The 25,571-nt window shown below is 37.0% G+C and overlaps 1 protein-coding gene and 1 long non-coding RNA gene across 2 annotated transcripts; one reads left to right on the forward strand and one right to left on the reverse strand.

The window, feature by feature from the left end:
- Window positions 1-244: 244 nt before the first annotated feature.
- On the forward strand, window positions 245-637 carry LOC148781647 (uncharacterized). The gene is made up of 2 exons (XR_016058100.1): window positions 245-345; window positions 494-637. It is a non-coding gene; the product is annotated as an uncharacterized LOC148781647 (long non-coding RNA).
- Window positions 638-2,097: 1,460 nt separating this feature from the next.
- On the reverse strand, window positions 2,098-23,621 carry LOC18427344 (ER lumen protein-retaining receptor). Its single transcript, XM_011622531.3, has 7 exons — window positions 23,528-23,621; window positions 23,295-23,405; window positions 18,280-18,545; window positions 17,913-18,028; window positions 2,827-2,900; window positions 2,649-2,712; window positions 2,098-2,403 (listed from the first exon to the last, which is right to left on the reverse strand). The coding sequence occupies exons 2-7, from the start codon at window positions 23,383-23,385 to the stop codon at window positions 2,367-2,369; spliced, it is 648 nt and encodes a 215-aa protein (XP_011620833.1). The 5' UTR covers window positions 23,386-23,405; window positions 23,528-23,621; the 3' UTR covers window positions 2,098-2,366.
- Between the last annotated feature and the right edge of the window lie 1,950 nt (window positions 23,622-25,571).

The following is a 25,571-nucleotide window of genomic DNA, read 5'->3' on the forward strand; positions in this document are numbered from 1 at the left end:
GTGAGCAGATTGTGATGGTATGGGGGTATAAAGATAAACATGCTTCTTTGAAATTGTAGGAGAGAAGTGGCGGATTTGGGATTGCCAGACAGCCAAGTATTGGGAGCCCAGCGAATCCAATCCTGAGAACTCCAGAATTTCCTAGTTCACTTTGTTATTAAGGATTTTCTTTTTTTTTTTTCTGAGTACAGCTTGATCTGCCTTTGGAATCCTTACTTGGGTTTGGTGAATTAGAAAAGTCGGAGCTTGACTTTGTTTTTTGAACTTTGGAGGGTCGACGCTTAGTTCTGAGTTTTCCAGACACCGGACGAAAAGAGAGTAAAGAAAACGCCAGCAATACTTAAGGTGAATTTGTGAACTGTTGGAACTTTAAAAGGGTGGGTGAATTGAAAGAAAGTGGGATGAATTTATGTGTGGGTTGACATTGAAGGTGTGTGAATTGTATGTGTGAATGTATGTGGGTATTGGCTGATTGGTTTGGTGGTGTTAACAGTTTAGGGTGCGCGAATTTGAACAAGTCAGGTGAATTTATGTGTGGACTGACACAGAGGGCATGTGAGATCGCCTTGGTGTTGACTGGTGTTTTGAAAACCGGTGGGGTGGATTGCCCACCTATTCATCCCAATTTGGATCGATACGATTAGCGATTTGGAGTGCTTGCGTTTGTGACCAGATGAAAATAGAGATAAAGAGCAACAAATAAAGACGTACAGGATGTTGTATACCAACCATAGGAAAAAGCTTATACAAGGTAATTTATAAAAGGTTGCAATAATCTATTGTCTATTTCAAATAAATAGTACAGATTTGATACTATCTTAGAAGACATCTTTGAAATCTACTTGGTCCAATTGAAATAGACGCTTAAAAACATCACCAGGCTGCGACTTTTTATAGTTTGCACCTTAAACTATTAACATATTAAGTTATGGGATCGTTTGCAAAGAGATCATTTATCTTTTTATCACAATTATTCTTACTCATTAGATTTCAAATATAGTTTGAGGTGAATCCCAAAGTCTGAGAATATCTTTTTTGAAACTATGTCTATTCAATGATACTTTTACAACCATCAATTTTTAAATTTAAAGAATAAAAATAATTGTGACCTTTATGTACATAAGGTAAATGGTTTCTGCAGATAAATTTAGTTGGTGGGAGGTCCAAGCCCTTGTTACCTATATCTTCTTTTTTATTTCATGTGTAACGATGACAAATTTTTTTAAATAAAGAGCATTATAACCTTAACCTTGTGGATAAGGCCCACGAACTCTAGCCAACATGTACATCAGCAATTCCTAATCCTGATCGACAATTTTCCAATCACTAGCATTGACAATTGCTGCCTTGCATCCACAAGGTTTGAATTCCTCACTAACCCTACCTAAAATAATTGAAAAAAACAACTGTTGGAAAACTGGGGTGCGTTTTGCAATTGGTATATGCTATCAATCAAAGGCATAGCCATCAATCAAAAGCATTAGTTTAAGCTCACAATCACACTCCCTAACGTAGTCTATAAACCTTTGAAAATGATTTCCTAAATCAACTTTGTGGGACTAGCTTCTACACTCTCAAAGTGAATCTGGGAACCAGGTTCTTACACAATGAAATAAAGCAATTATTCGACAAAAAACCTAAAAAAACCTTGAACAGTTTCAGAGCCTCAAATGGCTTTGAGAAATCCAAGACAAGCTGGTCGTGAATGCTTCAGGTAAGCTGCTTTGAGGAATAGTGACCTTCCAGCTTGTGCAGCACGTGCTTCTAATAACACAACGGAATCACATAGATGAGAATCATAGTTTGATTGAGTACGATGTAAGAACATCCAAATTAGGGATTGCGAAAAGGGGGAAAAAAAGAAGAAGCTGAGTTCACTACACTGAAAAATAAAGGTCAACAACCCAAAACTTACAGTGTCATGAAAGATCAAGCAACGGCAACAACTCAAGGCATGATCTTACGCTGTCATGAAAGATCAAGCAACTGAAAAACACCTCGCAATAATTGTTTATGCTTTGTGTTGCCTTGTATGCAGGGTAAAGCTCCCAGCTTCAATTGAATCACAAACTTCTAAAAAAAATCTCCATCTAGGAATGGTCTCAACTCTATTTTCTTTCATTTGAATAATCAGTTTTAAACTTCTCCCCATACAAAAATATACCATGACTTTTTTCAAGTACTGAACCCTCCCTCTTACAAAAGTAAACAGAACCAACCCAACAACAAAAAAGCCCCAAAAGAGTTGCGGGTGCAATTGAAAAGAATGCCAAACACCACCAGGAAAGAGCAAACCGATGCATTGACCATATGTGGCAGCACCCCCTGGTCCTTCAGAATGTTAAAAAAGAAATAGAAGATCTTTCTTAAGCCGGTAACTGAAGTTTTACATTGTTCTTCCAGCTGCATGTGAAAATTACCAAAAATGAGAACCATCAAATAAGTCGCAAGCAAGCAAACAACTATAAAAGTGGAAGAGATATTTTGTTTATGGGCAAGGTGAATCCCTTAAAAACCTCCTTACACTGGACCAATACTCCAATTTAACATTTACATGGGACGCCTAGGGGACAGAATATACCTATGGAAGCAGTTAGCCTTTTCTAACATATATATACACACACACACACACACACACACACATATACCTCTGGAAGTAGTAGTAGAAGAAATCGGCATAGAGAGCAGTCTGCACAAGCCCGGAAATCCATGCTGTCAAAAAAGCACAGACGAAGAGTTCAGCAATAAATTAGCATAGTAGGGGTAACGAGAAAGAAGTCAGAATTTATCCAAGCTAGCTAAAGATTGAAGACATGATTGTCGTACTTATCCAATGGACATAGTGTTTCTCGGTGAAGTAGCGATAAATCCAGTTTAAAATGTACAATGCCCTGTAGCCACTGCACAGAGCCACCAAGAACAGATCAATGGGAGATGCAAATCCACATCAAGGAACACCATTTAAACCATTTCCCTTGAGTATAACACAATGGCAGAATATTATCTGACAACATATTTTCAGAAAATTTCACTAAGAAGACTCTCGCCATTAACACAAGCCCAGTGATATAACCTCATACATACTGTTAAATTCACGCACCATGCACTCTGAATGGTATGACATTTTAAGCAAAGAAAGTTGCAGATCTATCAGATTACAGGTTAGCCATGAACTTCAGTTTCTGCAAATGACAGCTACGCATCCCCATATACCAAAAAATTTGACAGTTAGTACTTTTTTTTTTTCAATCATTAACTTTAGTACTTTTTATTATCGATATATAGAGCAGATTAGATTAAATCTAGAACAAATAGCATATGCCAGCAATAATTACCAATTGCATATCACCTTTACGCAGAACTAGTTACCCCCTAGCACCAATTACAGATCACCTTTCAAGATGATCAACGAGCAATGTGATTCAAATTTTGTATTAGTAGCCAAAGAAAACTGCATATTAAGTTCCTCAAGCTTTTCTTTTTTTTTTTTGCAGAGTAAGCAATAACCTCTACAGCTACAAATATTGCAGTGATGTACTTTGGAGTTTTGAAGGCATCCCATGTATTATTATTGGTATGATCATATAAAAAATAATCATTAAAAAATGTCCACATTTTTTTTAAATAATATTTAAAACCTGGGGCCTCAGTAGGAATAGAACTCTAGACATCATGATATGGCACTGTGCCCCACCACTATGGCCACTCAGGCGGCTATTCCCAAAAAAAGGCTGTTTGGAACAATATTAAATTTTATTGTGCTATGGAAGTTCTATAGACACAATAGCCGCTGTACCCAAGACCTCATAGCAAATTGGTTCCCAAAGATATTTTCAAACAAATTCTTATATAAAATTTGGAAAGTATCTCTCCCTACCATAATCTTGGTGCTCAGCAAGAAAGAAATCAGAGGGCAAAAGAGAACTGAAACGAATCCATTCAAATAGTACGAGACATATAACATGATGATTTGAACCTCAGGATTCTTACATAACACTCCCAAAGAATGATAATGAAAACCTTATCTACAAGAGATGAGAGTTGTGCCCTCATACTGACAGCCATGACTCTGTGACTTTTGGAGTACTGTAGTGAGGATTCTTATATATAGTGAGCTCAAGAGAGAGCTCCTTACATTTCAGCCCTTCTAATATTCACTTTGTAAATATTTGACACATTTGTTCAATAGGTGGTGCATACCCCTCAAACCTCTCACTAACTTAGCAAAAAAGGAGCCACTCTTTTTTATGTAAAAAATTTATGTATTATTACATTGTCATGTATCCGTGAGTAAACAAAATTACAGTATGTGTGTGTTAGTTCGCAGAAAATTGGAACCAAAATTTACTCCTTAGGAAAAGGGGTATAGTAGTAAGATGCTTAAGTCTTGAGGTTCCTTACATGAGGAAATCCACAGATGCATTGCCATGAGTGTTTGCACAATATATGTATGGATTAACAAATGTCAAAGATTTGGTAGATTCCAATTTCAAAGGGCAGGGGGGAGATTATATAGCTAATTTATCACATTTCGGGAATCACTTTCGATCAACAAGGAGGTACCTTAACTTCTGTTGAAAACTTTAAGTCCGGCCAGCAATCCCTGGGACTCTGTAAAAGTTGCATTCACCATGCCAATTGGGCCTGAGTAAGTCATTAGGGTTTTGGTTGAATGATTTTTAAAAATGTCCCCAATGATGGCCAGTCTTGGGTTGCAGCAAGTACTACCATCAAAGTTGAGTTTGATGCTACCATGCTCAGAGTGGTATCCAGTGGGAAGACATGGAGATTGTGTGCTCGACAATAGAATATGATTCCACTGTAATCCAAGGTCCACCAAGGTGTAGGATCTAATTCATATGGTTTTGGGCCCAGAAGATGATGCTCAATTTGATTTGATCCTTGAGAGCATTGCCATGGGTTTCTATACTCTCAACAGCACATCTGTTTTGCTCTAACCAAAGGGCTCAAACAGAAGTGTCACAGCAAAAGACCTAGGCAGGGATCGGGGAGAGAAATATGAGCAGAAGTTGTTACACTGTTTCCAGCTAACCCATCCCTATGAATAGGTTAAGGATGATGGACCAAATTTGGGTGGCCAATTTGTAGTGAATGAATAGCTGATCGATGGTCTCCAGTTCTTTGCACATGGCACACCTATTGGGTAATGGGTGGCCTCTCCTCTAAGTGGGATCAAGAGTAAGGGGCCTTCTTGGAGATAATTAACCAATTAAAGGCCTGCACCTCTCGTGGTGCAAGGGTGAGCCCGCATGGCAATGTTTGGGCTCTAAGTTAAGGGAACCTTGTGGGTAGGGTGACGATCCCGCTCAGAACCTCGATCCCACGGTTCCTGCAAGGGGTCTTAAAGGGACCCCGTTTATTCGATTTTGGGATCTCGCTCCTAAAAAAGGGGACCATGTTCTATTCATCAGTGGATTCAGTTCTATTTCAAAATAGATCCTCGCTTCCATCAACCATGGTCCAAGGTTTTGGTATATTAATAACTTGGGTTCCATGTTTGTGGGTTCTACTTTCATTAATGGATGATACCAGGATAGAGATTGCCATTGTCTGAAATTCCCATTATTTAGGAATAAGAAGTTCCATGATGTCAAAATCCAGTCCCTTTTTTGGATAGCACGAAATTCCATTATTTTAGATTCTTAATTTGAACTAGGCATAGTCTAGAGTGACCACTTACCCATTGTTTTGTTAAGTGCTATTGTGTAAGCCATCCCTCTTAGTTGTGAGAATATATATTTTATTTAAAATTTTATATTTATGATGCTCTATTGTTTGAGAGTCTTGAATCTGATTACAATTGTGAGATGAGAATATATGCTTTCATTTCAAGCTTTAAAAAGCTTCTTTTACATCAGAGCGAGAAAGAGAGAGAGAGAAAGAGAGCAGCAATGAGAAAAACAAATGCAATAGCTAAATGATCATGAGCAATATCGGTCAGCCATATGCTTTGAGGATGGAATCCCCCGAGAAGGGTTAGAATGGCAATTCCCACTCCTTGGGAGGTACCGAATAAATGACCACTTGAATCGGGGTTCAAGGCCTAAAGATTCCACTGCCCTGTAACAAGTGGCCCCAAGCCTTGAGGAGATAGTAATACATCTAGGAAATCATTCCATCTGACATATTTCCCCTTGGATTGGGGAATAGCGACATGAACTAAATGTCTTGTCCAAGCCAAGGAACTTACTTCGAATAGTCCTGACCAATGGTTTAAAAAACGGATCGGTGACCCGGATCGGGCTTCCAAAAAACCGATCCGGATCGGCGATCCGGATCGGGAATCGGGTGAATCGGTCAGAATAAAACTTAAAAAAAATTCGAAAAAATTATTAAAATTCATTATAAATATTGGTTTTTAGGAATTCAATAAAAAATGAGGGTACTCCATTAAGAATTTTCATGTTTTTGAATGAATATGCGAATATTGATATGTTCTTTCCCTGCATGAACCGCCATTCAGCATTTAATTTACAGTATTTCGTGCTCATCCCTACACTGTTGTTGTTGGGACTCGATATGTGAATAATATGGCTGGGATAGGGTGGCCTCAGAATCATCATCTCACTCGTTTTCTCTTTGAATAATATGGATTAAAAAAAAAATTTCAAAAAAATCGATCATGGATTAAAAAAAAAATCACAAATTTTCAAAAAATTCTATCATGGATTACAAAAAAAAATTCGATCATGGATTAAACAAAAAAAATCACAAATTTTCAAAAAATTCAATCATGGATTACATAAAATTCGATCATGGATTACATAAAATTCGATTATGGATTACATAAAATTCGATCATGGATTACAAAAAAAAACAAACAAAAAAAACAAAAACTTCAATCGTGGATTACAAAAAAAGAAAAAAATAGTTCGATCATGGATTACAAAAAATTCAATCATGGATTACAAAAAACTCTATCATGGGTTACAAAAAAAGCAAAAAACAAAAAATTCAATCATGGATTAAAAAAAAACAAACAAACATTTCGATCATGGATTACAAAAAAAAAACAAACATTTCGATCATGTATTACAAAACATTCGATCATGGATTACAAAAAATTCTATCATGGGTTACAAAAAAAAACAAAAAAATCGATCACGGATTACAAGAAAAGAAAACAAACATTTCGATCATGGATTACAAAAAATTCTATTATGGGTTACAAAAAACCAAAAAATTCGATCATGGATTACAAAAAAACAAAAACAATTCGATCATGGATTACAAAAAAATCGATCAAGTATTACAAAAAAATCTATCATGGATTACAAAAAATAAAAATAAAAATAAAAAAAATAAAAAAATAAAAATAATAATAATAATAATAATTCCGTACGGAATCGCTGATTCACTGTTCGGACTCGCCGATTCCGTACAGTGAATCGGCGATTCACTGTACAGAATCATCCGGTTCTCTCTAGAACCGGACGTTTTCCGATTTTTGGGCGATCCATTTCCTTTTTTACGATTTCCGAGTCGAACCGGGCGAGTCCGGTTCGACTCGACGTTTTTTAAAACGCTGGTTCTGACAAATGACGATTAAGAAATAATTCAGCATTTTTGAACCACGAAACGCTTGGCTTCCATTTGAGTTGTAGATGTAACCAAACTGCTATTAAAGACATCGCAGAGAGAATTACTAGAAAAAGAGCTCCAGTATAAAGATCTTCATTGGTGTGCACGCCAATTGTATACCACCATAGTCCATCTTGTCCTCTTGCCCCTTTGGAGAGCCAGCCTTTGAGAAACAATGGAAGCAAACGAGACTACATTCGAAGAAGATGACTTTGGAGTGGTAGGATTCTGGATTGCCAGGGACTCAGAGGGAATGGTGCATGCCAAACTTGTGCCATGGCCTAACAATGTAGTGGTCATAAGAAAGACCAACTTATAGAGCTACATAATTAATCTGCTGTTATTCATGCAAAAATAAATAAATCTATTGTTAAGGGTGGGGGGCACTTGATAAGGGATCCTTGGTAAATGGCACTTACGGACCTTAGGGCCAATCAGCTGAGGACCTTGATTCCTATACCTTAAGAATTCCAACATTAGAGCAGGATGAACCCCATTATATGTCATACTTAAACCTCGATTCCTTAACTAAGGGAACTCATACTAACTCTACTTACAACCTCATTTTTTGTATAGTGGAGCTTAGATTCCTGCTAGTCAAAACATCGAACCCCATTGAGATCGGATCTCGCTCTCATAAACCTAAGGATCTTGCTCCTTGTCTTGTTCATTGTACGGACGCCGATCCTAACCCCAGGGAGCTTCCACTATAGGGCAATTCAACGAATCCCGAACTGATCCCACTCTCAATCCCACTCCTGCCCCCAACAACTATGGTTCAGCCTAAATGTTGACTAAAGAGAATTTCAAACAAATATAACTCCTAGCAAACAAAACCAGAGAAGCACACAATCAAGGAACAAACGCACTCAGGATTCATATAAACCCAAGAGCTTTTGCTAAAACAGGATCGAGAAGAGTTCCCAGCACGCAAAAGAAACTTGTTTCATTTACACTCAAATCTTTATACAAAGAAAGAAAAACCTCTCATCTGTGATCACAAAGACATGAGAAACTCGAGCGAAAAAAAAAATTCTAGATATCTGGAATCAATATACACTCCGTAATCGTATACAGGGCATATGAAGCAACAAAGTCAAACTGGTTCTTTCTCTCTCTAGAATTCCTTTGACTTCGCTGCAAAGACTTGTTTCAATTTTCTCAATCCCTCTGAACACATCAAGATCTGTGTAACAGAAAGCTTTCTTGAAGTCAGGACTCTTAATCAACAAGCTTATAGCTTGAGATTGGAGCAGACTTCCTTCTCTCTCACTCTCTCCTCCAAGGAAAAGCAAAATCGTGCTCAAAATCCCCTTATATATAGGGTTAGAACAAGATTAACAAGAAAGAAGATTTTCAATATTAGATTATTTCTTTAAATTTCACATTTCTGAACTCCTTTCCAATCTAAAAACATTAAGAATTCAGTATTTGGAAATTGCACAATTGATTGTACACCTAATCCCACAATTTGGGGGTTAAAAGATCAATTTTGGAAAGCTTGCAACCTTCATTCTGCCCTTGTTCTCTTGCTTCCACTTCCCCTCGCTCTCTTTCTTCCTCATTCTCTCCTCCCCTCTTTTCTTCTCACTTTATAATTGCATTCTCTCCTCGTTTCATCATTGACCTCTATCCTTCTCTACCCTATTTCCACTCTCTCTCAACCATGGTAGAGCACTCGACTTGTGGGTCTCCTAACCATCTCATATAGCCATGTACATACTACTTTGGTGCTAGGATTTTGCACTCCCAGCATGTCCATGCCCTTTCTTTTCTTGGCTTCTTCTTGGGGGATACTTGTACCTGAGCAGCGGTCTAGTTGGATGCCAGAAACCTCACTCATTAGTTCATGTAACCACATTTTATAAGTACTAATATATATCATTATCCTTTTCAAAAAAAGAAAATGGAAAGCTCAACGCACATGAAGAGCAAGCCTAAAATTCGCAAGTTTAGCCAACCAAACGCGTCCTTTTGACAAGTTAAGTTCTCATCAACGGCCGAACTTAACTGACCATCAAAATCCGCATTCAAGTATCTTGCGATATATCTCAACAACTTTGAACATCCAATCAATCTTATAAGAGAGTTCAAGTTTATGGAAACTTGGCTGTTTTTTCTTCCAATCTCAGATTTAGCTTCTTATAATGGAAATATTCTTTGAGGAAATCCTTTCCAACATTATCTCTACGATTTCTGGGATCATACTGCATGGAATCTTTCCATATTTTGAAAAGAATCTCAGAATTCAAATAAAAAAGCAGGTTTCCCTTTATACTCACTCCAGGCTTATTAATTTTCCTTACCTGAATCTGTTCAAAACAGACGTTGGAAACATTATTTGGTCCGTTTACATCATCCTAGGCCACTTTGTTGTGATCTAAATGCTCATATTTCTAAATGAAATCACCTAAAACTTGTTCCATGTCTTCATTGGATCTGAACAAGGCTATTTGCAAGGTGCACCACATATTACGATTATCCGATCCCTCTTTTATAGGTTGCCCCCAAGCCTACTTCCACATAACCCATGCCGGGCAGTGAACTTTCAAAAAAACCCTTAATCTTTATTAATCCCATGAGGCTGTACAACTATGTTGTTAGCATAAAACCGTACATATTTCGACCAATTTAAAGATTGTTTTTTGACCAAAAACAAGAGGTCACTATGACAGGTGTCTACACCTTGACTACGCTTGTGGTGGACTTTGGGAACCCAACAAAAATAAATTGAAATCACAACACCTTTGGCAGACATCCTTAAAATTCCATTTTGAATCATTCCTCCAAGTCTCATTCGATTTGGGCCATTATTTGAACCCAAATGGAAGGATCACCACAGGGCTACTATGACCATATACCATACATTAGGCTTGCGATGGATCTTCAAACCTCATGTTAATCTCTTTGCAAACCTCATAGAATTCATTGCATATCTTTTGTTCAATCATGACAAGCTTCCTAACAACTTTGGTTCAATTTCGACAGGGTTTAGACCAGAATCAAAGGTTCATGGCAGAAGACTACCACAGGCATTGTAGCTTGTGGTAAACTTTAGAAACCCCTTGGTGTGAACTCCAAATTTCATACTTTTGGATTATAGATTTATTTCACCATTTCAAAGGTGTCCCTAAAGTACTAGCTCTTTTGAAAGTCATTATCATGACTCTATCTGTTTAGGACTATATGATCACTTCCTGGTTCCATAATTGTGCCTGAATCTGTTACAAGCCACACCCAAACACCTGAATAATCCAACATACCCATTGTGCCATGTGTCAACACAGATACAACATGTTGATCGTAGGTATCGGGCAATTTTATTGATCTTCAGTATGTATTGATACTACGTAGAAGTGGTCATTTATCTTAAAATAACAAATATTCTTAACTCAAGACAGCTTAAGATCAAGTGGAAGGCTCAAAAAGGGAAAATGGTAGGCCCAAAAGGATACAGTTCGAAGTAGTGAGAAAAGATTCGAGGACTTATGGCCTCATTGAGGGTATGACCCTTAATAGAATAAAATAATGGACCAGGATTTGTGTAGCCGACCCCAATTAGTTGGGAAAGGCTTTGACGATAATGATGATCCCGTCCACAACATGTGGGCTGGAAGGGTGCACAAGCACCCATCCAATGGTTGAGATCCCATATGGCCATATCCAACAGCTGAAAATTAGTCTTGTATTTAATTTTTTATTTAAATAAGATATTTATCAGAATTTTGGAGTGTAGGTGTATTTCTATAAATATGACTAAAAAATGATTTAAAACTATTTTAACTAAAAAATAAAGAAAATATCTCTAAATTTAATTTGGCCAATATTTTTTATTTATTTAATTTTACTCAATTTTAATTACAAAAATGAACCTAAAACCAAAATTTCAGATTAATATCATTTTTAAATAAAATCTAAAAAACGAGATTCCTTATTGGCCCTTGGATGAGCATGGTTCAATCTGAACCACTAAAAGGTGCATGTGCACCTTTTAAGCACACACATGCACCAACCCAAAGTTTTATATAATATACAAGCATAGTTGATGTAACAAAAAAACAGCTTATGTCTTAAAGTTTGATCCCCAGACTCCTTCAGATAGGGCACTGTGCTCTACCACTAAGAAGACAACATTTTTGTGCAAACAAAGTGCAAACAAATGTCTAAAGTTTTGTACATAATTATTACTTTCAATTATAAAAATGTTTGTACATTACTGGTGTTTGAGCTTGGATCATCCTAGGAAACTATTAATGGTTCTACAAACAAAATTATCAGAATATTGACATGCATTAAGAAAAATATTATGGTATTACTACAAAGGTTTAGAAAGCATCATTTTAGAAAATAAACATAGAAAACAAGAATATTTTTTATCTTTTCTTACATCAAAAAAATTATTTTTCAAGTTTAATATTTTTTTAACTTTTCATTTTTATCTATTATATTTTATTATTTATTTATATGTATGCGTGTGTGTGTGGGGCTTTACTAGGTTGAGTGTTACATAAGACAAACACATTGGTGTCGCGTCTTGTTTGTGTATCAGGTGTGCAATAAGTCAGTTGAAAAACCCAGTACATCCCCGACATGTTTGTACAACCTTTTATTTTTACTTTTAAAGATAAAACTAAAATAAAATACAAATATATTTTGCATAAGAAAAGTAAAACATATTCTTTTTTATGCAAAAATAATACAAAATGCAAAGCCCATATTGTGGAATCATTTAAAATTTGATACTATGTTAGAGAAGAGGATGCAAACTTGAATATAAAAGAGTGAGATTCATTTAAAATAAAATTTAAATTTTAAAGACTCTTTGTGGGACGATACTAATATGATAATAATACTACTATAAATGAATACAAAATTTATGTTAATATGTTTGATAATACTACATTTTAATACTCTTGAGTTTCCTAATCTAACAAATGTATGTTTTCATTTAACTACCTAATCCAACAAATGTATATAACAAATTATTCACTCATCATGTCGCCCTTTGCATAGTGGTACACTTCAATACTACACTTCAACACGTTATCGGTTCCAACGATTTGGTCTTGAACCCTCTTGAGATAAGAACATCCACTCTACCATGAAACTTTTATTGAAGAAAAAATGACCAAGCCGCATGACATGCATGATCACTTATTGGGTCCACGTCTACAGGTGCCCACATGTTTCTGCACTAACAAAATAGGTGGAATACTCAGGTAACACTGGTCACCGCCATACTAGGTCTTTCGACCAATTTACTAGACACTTGACACATGTAGTAGACACAACACCCATGTCCGTGCCCATGTAACATTGGTTGAGGGCATTATAGAATGATATTGGGAATGTACCTGTGGGAGAGCAGCACCAAACCATTTTGTCTTGGCCAGAGTGGGGTATGAAGTGGGTGTTAAGGTCCAGCAAGGACCCCAACTCAGCAGTCTCACAGTTGAAAAGGCTCCTCCTGAAAGGAGGTGGCCAAATGGTTTGACCCCCAATCACCTCGTAAGGGCAGGAAATAGCAGTCCCATGATCTCATGCAATGAGGAACACGCTCAGAAAAGTACATCCTAGGGACCATTTGCCCGACCAAAGATGCTTCTAGAATTTGATTTGATTCCCAGTTATTTTCAAGAAAATGAATCTGATTAGAGAAAGCAAAATCGGTTCTTACAATCTCTTTACGAGCATATGAGGCTTGAGCACTAACTAAACCTTCGGAGAACCTGAAGCATCATGCCCATGTCTGTATTTGACCAGCCGCTGCCAAAGCTTACCTTCTTGGGTGGCGTAATGCCAACACCACTTGCCAAGGAGAGCCATGCTGCATTCCTTGATGTTGGTGATGCTGAAACCTCATATTTTTTTAAACAAAAAAAAATATTGAGGGGTTGTTAACTCTAGAGAAACCCATAGTTATATTTATATACACACATACATACACACATATATATGTATATCATCATCCTTGTCGTCTAAGCCTTTTCCCAACTAATTGGGGTCAGATACATATACATATATATGTACGTACGTATATTAGTTTTGAAGTGACTTAAAAAATTGAGAAATGTATAATCCACTTTTTAGTATTCTCTACAAATGCACAACGCAAACTCTATAGCTTGAAAGTCCTATAAACAATTCAAAAAATGAGATTGGAGGGCGACAATAAGAACTGAACTTAGGAATCGCCCTGGTCCTTTACTAATGAGACAAGGTGACTAGGTATAGAGGGAACTGCTCAGTTCTGGACAACCTAGGCAATTCCCCTCCTAGAGGTTCCGCGGATCCCTCCCTGCTGCTATCCCCGACTCTGCAGCGCTTTTACCCTAGCCCCCGATTGATTGGGAAATGATCTGACTTATTTTTTCAAGAAAATCCTAGAGGAAGATCCAGATGGTAGGGAGTGGGAGAGAACAACCTCAATCTGGATCAGACCAGGATGAATGGGATTGGTCTGACCTCTCGCTCGAATGGTTAACTCCCGTCGTCGACAGATGCCCCATGCCATGTTTCGTGAACAGCTATGCTCGAGAAAAAATAGAAATTGTCTTTAGGTGGTTGTTAGCTGCAAAAGTGACAAAAAAGTAAACAAGTTACACAACACCAAAGACATTGGGTTCAAAACTCAAAAACTTTGAAACTTCCCTTAGGATTGAGATCCCTTCAAACCATGATCACACCCAACTGTTAGTGGGTTGTGATCGCCTTCCAAAGTAATCAAGATTTAAGATCCATGTAGTCAGGGATCGAGATCCTTATAAGATAGGGATTGAGGTCCCTTGATGGGAGAGGTGAGCTCTGCTTAGGCTTAGGATCCAGGATCGATTTACAAGGAGGGGGGGGAGGGGGGTCTTGCCACCCTCCAACCAAGCTCCCCGCAACTAGTCCTCCTGCATGACTCTATAAGAACTCCACCATAACTTTCTTCAACTTCTTGGCAATGGATATCGGCATCCTAACAAATACTAGAATGTTGTTGAGGTAAATTGGATCATAAGTGATCCAGCCACCAAACAACGGGAATCTACAACTTCTAAGCAGCCAATTTACTTTTGATTGCCTCAACTACCCTGTGCCATTGGGATTTTATGGGTCTGCCTAGACAAAAAGGGAGGCCTAGGTAATTGTGGTGTCATCTACATGTTGCCAGTGGGAGACGGAAGGTCCACCTTGAGAGGTGACAAAACCTTTGGGCCAATTATTTCTAGCTAGAAGCTTACACAATGATAATACCTTCGATTCCAATCCAACAGAGTGCAAAAATCCATTTTTTCTCTCTTTCCAGCTATAACAAGATATCAGCATTATGTAGAGCCTCTAGAAGGCTTGGCCCTCCACATCTTTCTTTCTTTTCTTTTTTTTCCTTTTGGGGGTAGTTGCAGTAGGAATCGAACTTGAGATGTAGCATTGTTAATGCCAACTGCTAACCAGTTAAGCCCAAGACATCTAGAAACTCAGAAGACAAGCCACCAATTGGTGCATGATTAAAACGGCTCCAAAGAGGTCAAGGAATAACTCCTAAACTGCCCAAACATAAGTACAGTTAAGCAATATCCACAACCTCGTCAGTCCTTTGACACTTCAGCCACCATTTGGAATTGTGGACAATGACAATTTGCAGATGATCTTCCATAACAGGCTTATCTAGGGACGGGAACCAGATGTATGTCAAAACTCTTAGAGATGCTGAGATGATTCCAACAAAGTTTGACAGGGAGTGCTCCTTTACTAGAATGTTTAGGACTCTATAGAAGGATCTAGGCAACAAGTTTCTATTGGAATCCCATTTCCATAACAAATGATTCGTGCATTAGGAGGAATAACAATTTCCTAAAAAATGGTACGCCCGGCTACTAGGCACCCAAGACACCTGTGGCTGCCCGCCTAGACTTGGGCACCCTATTTTGGGCGGTTGTACCTGGACGGTTGCCCACGGATGTGGGCCTATTTTTAGTTTTAAAGATGCCAAAAAGGGTAAAAGGGGTAATTTTGACCCCCAAAAAGGTTTAAATAGGTTATGGGGGTTATTTCAACCCCCAAAGTTAAAAGAACACTTCCATAAGCCCTCAATCTCTTAGCTATACCTATTTTTTAGAATCAAAAATATTTTTTGTGGTTTGAAGAAGCTTCCTAAACTTTTCTTTTCTCATTGGAATTATTATCTCATATGCAAATCAAAGGCTATTAGTAATATATAGTCTATTAGACTTTTAAATTTTTTAAAATTTTGTATGGTTTGAATTTTGAAAGTTTGAACAAGTTTATTCGCAACATGCGATATGTCATGTTTATATATAAAAAAGTATGTTACAATATTTTCAAATGCAATAATTACAAAATTGACACAAATATATGCATATATGTGCGTTTGGACTATAAATATATGTATATATCTAAAGAATTTGTACTACAGGGCACTTGAGGTTCTGGGCGCCCGCCTGGGCATTAGGCGCCAGGCCAGCCACCTAGGGGCCACCTAGCACTTTTTGAAACCTTGAAGAATCAACATTGCCCTCCAGACAACCACGAGTACACAGCTCATCCATCTTTGCATCCCTAAGATTCCGATGGAACCTACAACTTATTTGGACACAGACAAGTAACATCTCAAGAAACGAGTCTGCATTGAGGCATTTCCACACTATAAGTCACCCCTTCCAAGAAGCAAAGCTAAAACACCTCCATGCCCCCAAAGCCCTAGGCTATTGGTCTAAAGGAGATCTTCCCAACACCCTTCTCCTCCACCCTTCTCAATCATACCATAGTTACCTGAGAAAACTTGAATCCAAACACTAAAGTGCCAAATCCAATTCCCCAAGAGCTTATTCACCAGCTTCAAGCTTTTATTACCTCATTGGATCTTTTAGAATTTGTTTATGATAAATAAAATACCATGACATATGTCAAGTACACATCAAGTTGCACCACTTGCAAATAAAAGTGGACATATATACAAAACATGAAGAGAGGGAGGAAAAAGAAACCATTTACATAACTTGTGTTTAATAATTGAAAGATAGAGACATTTGAATATAGAGAAATTGAATCCCTAATGAACTTTTTTAGTTTGGATACGACCAGTGTTCCAGAAAATGTTGGGCAGCATCTAGGCAGCCGGGGGGTCCTGGCTGCCCAATCACAATCCATAATCAATACTCCATAGACCATACTCCACGTTCCATTGTTCATATCATTCCATAATCCATATTTCCATTCAATGATACAATCACACAGGCATACACGTAAGACATAAAGAGTAGATAGTAGAAACTAGAAAATAAGGCAAAAAAAAATACTCTAAGACTCAACACCAAGAGTCAAGTGTCTTTAGTCATCATCATAAAAAGTACGGCAAGCCTCATCATCAGAGTCATCTCCCATTTCAACATAACATTGGTCCTCCTCTATTTCTTCTGAATTTGCCTCGTCCTCCTCTTCTTCTACCCCCCTCAACAAGGGGCATTTTCGCCCCAGGGCGCTCACCTAGGTGGGGTCCCAGGCGCCTAGGAGTCCCTAGGGACTCCCCGCCCAGGATACCTGCCTAGGCCTGGGGGATGGGCCTAGGACCCCTGGCCGCCTAGGCACTAGGCAAGCCACTTTTGATTCACTCGTTATGACTAGCATTTGAAGAGCAACATCGATAAATTGTAGGACTGTTGAATGTGAATTGGATCAGTCATTTCATAATTTTTAGGTAAATGGACGATGTCCAATGCAAATAATCTGGTATTAATGTAGGGCATGGAATTAAAAAATTTCTTCAGAATATTAAATACATATAAAGGAAGTTCCTAACATAATTTTGCAGTACAACAAATCAATACAAAGACGTGCATCTAAAGGCCTTTCATACACTCCAAAACAATGCTGCACTCACATCAAATCCACTAATAACAACGGCTACCCCTATGCAAGGCAAATTCTAGGTCACAAACTCGTAATAGATAATCCAGGATAGGTTGCTCATTAAAATGCCAAGGTACTCCCACTGAATTTTGAACGTCATGGGCAATCTGGAACATGTAAAAGACAAGGCCCCATGCACTAAGCTTATGTAAAATACTTATATTTGTTTTCTGACACAAAGAAAATGTAAAAGATGAGGCATAAAATTAGCAAAATTAAGGCTGTTAACCCAAGATCATCTATGTAGGATGCATCTCTGCCAAAGAGTTTGTTCAAGGATTTGCATACACCGACACTAAGCATTCTGCTATTAGTGTAGCCTTTCAACCCACATTTGGGAGCTTATTATACGATATATTTTAATAAGAAAACATATCGAGAGTTCAGTGATAATTTACCCAAGAAGAAAAACATATTGCCCAGTCAAGTTGTCAATATTCCTAGTCCTCTGCAATAACACCAGCTGCGGAAGGATGGCAACAGCCTCCAAATACAAAGAGAATGCCCACAAGACCTGTTTCATTTTAAAGGCATGCAAGCTTAAGGTGAGGAAAGTAATGCTGGTTAAAAGGATAACTTCAAACGTTTGATAGCACATGAAAAACCATCTAAAAGATAAAACATGAATAACATCAATTTTCCTTCAACTTATGATCATTTTCTTTTATTTTCTTATTTCAGCTTATGATTAGTTCCAAAATGAGAAAGCAATAATGGAATATATGAGCTTAAAACAGCATTAATGACTCGAACCAAATATATTACCTCCCTGAAAGTGAATTTCTCATTGATAAGTAATGCCAAAACTAGGCAAGGTAAAATCAAAAAATAGTGTCGGAAGGTGTCTTGGTCTTTATCGTAAGATCTTCGGACAATCTTGTGATGACGCATATACCACACGATAGAATACGAGCTTCCCAAGAAAATTATTTTCATTGCACTGTTATAAAGCGATATGTAGTTGGTAAATAGGTCCAAATACCGAGTCATAAAAACAAGAGTGTATAGTTCCTGCGTCTTCAAAGAAACCCCTGCATACAGTGACATAGGACAAAATTATAACTCCTTTATATTTATTTCATTTACCAAAGATGAAAAGACCCTTCCAGGAACAGGAAAAAAAAAGACCTTAGAGATTTTTGAATCCTATAATACATAAGGAGACTAGACCCATTGAATAAACAAGACATAACTTATACATTAGAGATATAATTTTGACACCAGTAGAAGGTCATAATAATTCCATTACAGGTGCAAGAAACTCCAGAACTCACACGCCACATGGATTACAAAGGCACAAATATAGGAGCCAAAATTGCATTTCAAACTTCCAAATGGGACAACAAGTTGCCAAACATTGGCGGTCAAAGACATCATATTCATGTGGTCAAACATAATACATATAAGGACTTGGACAGTCGTAGAATTGGTTGATGGCAATGTCAAAAAAGGCGGCTAGGCAGCCGTCTAGGCAGGTGCCCAGACACCTGGGTGGCCCTGCGGTGTTGGAGTGGGTGGTCCATGTATGTATTGCTCGTGCGTGTTTGTGAGTGCCGTGTGTAAGGCCCCAAATGAAATACTTAAGATCATCTGAGGGTGTGCATGTCTATGTGTGCACGTGTGTAAGGCCTTGCATAACATACTTAAACGTCATCTTTTTATTTCTTATCTCATATGTAAAGTAAGCGCAAGTATATGGAACCATGTTTGTGAGAGAGAGGCCTTGAACACTGGGAGGACATTCTTTTTCTTCTTCTAATATGTCAAGATAGATAGATAGAGAGAGAGAGAGAGGGACCTTGCATCGAGCACCTGGAGGTCATCTTCTTCTTTTTCTTCTTCTTACATGTAAAGAGCGAGCATATGGGTCCAAATCTGTCTTTGTGTGTATATGTGTGTGTGAGAGAAAGAGGCCTCCAATCAAACTCTTGGAGGCCATCGTCTTTTTCTTCTTATATGTAGAGAGAGCACATGGACCCATGAGAGTGTGAGAGAAGGGGAGAGAGAGAGGCCCAAATGCGCCTTGACTTGTTTTCCAAGGCAACTTTCATAAAATTTAAAACAAAAAATTATGGGGTCTGCACAAAACGGGCGCCCAGACCCGCCTAGGCGCTCACCTTGAGCCCGCCTACGCAGGCAGAGATGAACTTTTTCAACACTGGTTGATGGAGATGCAGCACCTTAATTGACATTCCCAATTTTGTGATTCCACAAGGAACACAGATGAACTTGGCTTGGACAGAAAACCACAGAAGTATTGGTAGACATTATTGATCTACAATGCAGACTCTCATTTGTCTTGAGTGCCAAGTAAAACAGAGTCCATAAAAATATAGTCAAGAACTTATCATTAAAATTTGTTCCATTTAAACAAATGACTGAACTATCAAAAATGCCAGTAAGAAATAACCATATGCATGAATGCTTGATGAAGGGACTCCCTTTTTCTTTTTCTTTTTTGTTTTGGGGCTGCCAAGCATAATCTCTTTGCATACTGATTTATCAAGTAGGTGAAATTTCAATAACAAGAAATTACAATGGATAACCACAAGTACATTCTTCATCATAAATAATTTGAAAAAATTAAAAAAAAAAAAAAAAGATCGGCCAATCATGTTTTTAGTGATCCACCCAAAATATGAGCTGATTATTAACAATCATATGATTTAAATAAAAATTGACAAATGGGCCGTGTCAGTTTTGGCCCAATCTGCCCCATTTGTACATATGACAAGGGCCTGTTGAGCCTTAAAATTAAGGCCACGGCCAGCCCTGGCTCGAGATGCCCCATGAAGGGGCATGGAAGCAATCCATGCCACACTGGGCCCGAGCCTGTTAGACTGGCCCAACATGCTTGCAGGCCTAACAACAATTACCGAAAGATAACAAATTCGAAATGTCCAAAAGTGCCATCTACTAGAAAAGTATACCTTACATATGGTAACTAAATTAGAAAAGCTCACACCTTGAACCATTGGCTTTCTAAATGATATCTAAATGATGTTGAAAGGCAACCATGGTTTGACACCCACATTAAAGGTAAATGATGTTCGGCAGACAATGTGTTCTGCTAAGAATTAGTTTCTCTATCACTTGGGATTAAACAGGGTAAATTCCACTCAAATGCATTAGTTTCACTATGTGAGCCATCTTCAAGCACTCATCAATTGCATATAGAGGCAGCCCCTAAGAAAGGTCACTATCAAGTGGAGCCCAACACAAGAACTTAGATTTAGAGGGCGGACAACCAAAGCTTTCAAGGTAGTTCTGCCTTAGTTGCAGTGTCACGTGGACACCAACACAGGTGCTGTATCTAGCGTCTTAAGTGTCTAGTACTTTGAGCTGAAACGCTAGTATGACAAAGACATGTCCGTACACGTATTTTATATGATTATCGCATAATATATTTATATATAATTCAAACAAGAAAGGAAATTATTAAAATAAGATAAAATTATATTTATTTCATAGTCACATATTATTCTAAAAAATTATTTCATAAAAAATTCTAAATATTGTCTTTGTAGTAATAATGCTTATTTTGATTCCCTACTAATTATAAAATTTTGCACATTCTGTCACAATATCATTGATAGCATATCGATAACATGTTAGACTTTAAGCTCAATCTCCCAACGTCCCTTTTGACATAGGCGTGTTTTATATAAGATAAAGCTCTTTAGTATTGACATGTACAGGGCAATAAATGATGCTACCACCCTGTGATGGGCATTGAAAGCTTCAACAAATAACAATAAGGAATTCCTATCTTAAAGGATTTAAATGGACAACATCTATAGCAAGTATTAAATGTTGATATGTAAATAAAAAATTTCTTAAAAACGAAAAAAATGAATCAGACACTTTGTTAAAAGTTTTAGACACTATTTAATAGATAGACAACCGATATGTACAAAACATGTGCCAGAGACGTGTCTGGGCGTGTCAAAAAGTGCCCAAGTGTTGACATGTGACGACACATGACACCAGCCAAAACTTGGAGAGTCTAGTTCTCACTAGTTAATTGACTGCATATGCAGTCTGTCCTTACATAGACATATTTCATGTGCTTCAAAGCAACCTAAGACGTGTCACGAGCATACATGCAGCTCATATTTATGCAAGGGATTTTCATTACTAAACCATTGTCATGATTGAAGATGAATAGCACGATTGTATTACTTAACAGCAATTGTGACCTATTGCAAACAAACAAGTCAGAATGTTTTCATCTTTGGAAACATGGGATGTGGTTAAAAATCAAAGCAACTATATACTTCAATAAGGGCTAGCTTCTCTTTTGAATGTGGTTAAAAATCAAAGCAAATCCATCCTTCTACTAGGGCTAGTTTTCTTGATGCTATATTATTCAAGGAATGCTTCCATCAGAGATAAGAGTGCAAGCATTCTTCACCAAATGCATTTTCTTAACTGTGAAATTTGCTTTGTCACGGTTAAAATGAAATCCTACGCCAACTACCGCACAGTCTATATGAAATTTTCTGCAATTGAGCACAAACCACACCTTTTCTCAATTCTCATTTCATGGTATTAGGAAGTCTTCATCTTTAATACTAGGTACTACCTCCATTCCTTACTGATAAAGAAAAAAAAAGAGAATAAAAAAAAACATATAAAAAAAAATACCAGCTCTATTCCTGCAAAGAAATTATATGTGTTATGACCGCTTAAACATGGTATGATACGTCCTCATATTAGTTTGTGGAAGTAGCCAAAAATGTAGAATAGCAGCTCAAGCTTAATGAATCGCAGTCACATTACAATTTACAGTAAGGTAGATACAGACCACTTTGACATTATGCCTCCTTTGGGTATCATCTCTTGTTTCTAGTTTAAGTGTTTGTCATCACAAACATCACATTCCATCCAAATCTTACTCCACAATGGAAACAAACTCCAGCTGCAATAAGTTGCTGCTATGAATGATAAAATTGAGCATTCGACTTTGAATTCAACAAGGGTTTGTAAGTGAAATTTTTGGACATATGATGCGACTATCTGAACTGTTCAAAGTTGTTCAAAGTACAGCTAGACTCATACATTGGCCATGAGTTATCAGGGCCATTAAATTCAAGGTTAGATTCAATTGTGAACTTTCAGACTTGTCTTCGTTAGAGAGTTCTATGAAGCAACTTTGTAAACTAATGGTAATATTTTCACCATGAAAGGACAACAAGAATTCTTAAAGTCACTGCTAGTCTAGAAAGCAGGTTCTCACATTCCCTCACTTTATCTTCTATATCAATAAGCAGGTTCCACTTGTCTATGTTATCTAACACCCTTGGAACCCAAAGATGTCATAGTCAAAAATAAATAAATCTCGATCCCCATAAATAAATGCAATTGAATCAATGTGCCCCACCATTATCCATATATCACACAATACATTTTTTTTTTTTTAAGAAAAAAATTAAGAATGCAATACTTGTAGCAGATTGAATCAAACAATAACGAGAATATGCCATGACCATGTACAATCACTGAATACTCAACTACAACTATGGAATGCAAGCACGAATGTCAAGTACTACATATCTCTTCACTTCTAAACAAGCAAAATTGTATATATACCTAGATCTGAGAGGAAAATCACAACACTAAAGCGCATAAAAAGAATCAAAACCTATATTGTATGAATCTCACGCCCAATAACCAAATATTCAACAAAACAAATTTACAGGACATCAACGAACATAAGATAGTGAAATTCAACCAAAACAAAATCCTTGAAACAGAGAGAAATAGGGAAGAACACAGACCAGCACAGGATTTAATGGTGTGGATTTTCAGAAGCAGCACCAAAACGCTCATAAGATGGGTCATATCCCCCGCTAGCCTGAAGATATTCATTTTCCCACCCCACTGCAACTCTGAAACAAACGCACTGACCTCAAATGGCGACGACTCTTAGGGTTTCTAGCAGAGAGAAAAAGAGTCGGAGGCAATGTATACTGAATTGATCTAGAGAGATAGTGAGAGAGTCTTGACTTACCACTGCTGTGTGCAATGCGATGTACAGATCGGCCTCCTCTCTCTCTCTCTCTCTCTCTCTCTAGAAACCAAGGGAGATGGAAATAGAATCGGACATATTTAAAAGCAAAGCAGGAAATTGTTAGAAAGAGAGTGTGTGTTAGAGCGAGAGCGATGGTACAGTGGAGCAACTTCTCGCTAGCATTTTTGCTGAAATTCGAAGAATGTCCCTCGGTGGTCGGTAACGTAACGTCTACCCCACCTCGCTGAATGCTCTTTCATGGGAAATCACCGATCATACCTCTGTCAAACATCCAAAGTACTCCAACGTCCTTTAAATTCTAAACGAAACTTTAGGGCCTATTTCGCAATGCGAAAACCAATCAAATTTGAGCCTACATTAAAATTTTCACTAGAAGAGGTTGTTTTGATGTTCAAATATCTTTAAATTCATATCTCGATATCAAAAGCATAGACACAAGAAAAAAATAGATTTTAAGTTTTAAAAATAGTATATTTTGTAACGTATTTTTTGACCGTCAATTTTCAAGATTTTCAAATTTCATAAATATGTTGATCTACACTATTTTTGAAGCTTTAAACTTTATAAATGAAAATAAAAATATATTTTAAGGCTATCACAAAGATTTTTAATATTGAAACCACATTTCTCGACACTAGTTGAAGGTAGGCTCTAATAAGATTGTTTAGAGCCTAGGCTTTGTATAAATCGTGCCCTTTGGCAATTAACATTATAGAAATTTTTGGAACTACTTTTATTGAAAGAAAATGTTTCATGAGTTGTGCATGCCTACAGACTTACAAACGTCAATCTTTAAGGTTGATGTTATTTAAAGGACATGCTTTTTGTAGAAATGTGCACTTGACAATAAATATATTTTTAAAATATAATTTGATCCCTTATAGATAATATATAATATTTAACATGGAGAACATGAATATAAAAAGAAAAAAAAATTGAAAACTAAAAATAATGATTATATTAAGAAAACAATTGATCTGTTAGTCACACTTGTTTTTAGATGGCCTGCCTATTTGCATCCGTCTTTAAGATAGATGCTTTATACCACTAGAGCGCATATTGTGAAAATACGATCCAGCCCGGATGAAACATTTTTTCCTTATAAAAATGTTTGGAACTACTTTTTATTAAGGAAAATTAGATGGATGCATTTATTCCGTCTAATTAGATAGATGTGAAAGTAGGTGGTCACAATTAATCTTGACCATTGGATGTAAAATTAAATGGATGCATTTATTCTATTGACCAAGCTCAAACTTCAAAACAAGTTTTTTCAAATTTTTTGACACACCTAATCTATCAAATTTCACATCGGATAGTTGTAAATCATTGTGACTTCTGCGTCTCAAAAGTAAATGGTCTCATCAGATTGAATATGGGCTGATTTGATCGCCGAGAGTGTTTAAATTTTAATTTTTTTTTTCTACAAATCTAAATCACTTGAAATACTAGCTGAAGTTCTTCTCATTAAGCCGCACCTAATAAAAATATAAAAATAATAATCCGTAAAATTAAAAATGACCAAAATACCCCCCAAAATTTATGGGGGTATTTTTATCATTTGTTTTCATGTAAAAATTGTTTTTAATATTGTTCAAAAATTCACCTATTTTTTTATCAACACAGGTCTAAAATTTCAAGTGATTTGGATTTGTAGAAAAAAATTAAAATTCAAATACTATCGGGCATCCGTGATCGTTAGATCGACCCAGATTCAATTTGAGCCGTTGGACTCATTTTTTTCTGTGAGCTAGGGGGCTCACCATAGCATCTTCCATATATATAGATATATATATGGAAAAAGTTTATATAATGTTGCAACTTTATAATATATAAATTAAAGATGCGCCTTAGAAATCTATCGGAAAAAATTGTTTTAATGTTGAAAAACACTCTAATTGATCATCTGGGCATCGAGATGTATGAATATGAAAAAAGAAAAAGATTTTGAGTCCTAAAAATAGTGCATCTTGCAACATATTATTTAGAATGTCCATTTTCAAGATTTTCATATGGTTATAGA

The sequence above is a fragment of the Amborella trichopoda genome, chromosome 6 (genome assembly GCF_054954075.1).
Source record: "Amborella trichopoda isolate Santa Cruz 75 chromosome 6, AtrichopodaSantaCruz75HAP2 v2.0, whole genome shotgun sequence".
NCBI lineage: Eukaryota > Viridiplantae > Streptophyta > Magnoliopsida > Amborellales > Amborellaceae > Amborella > Amborella trichopoda.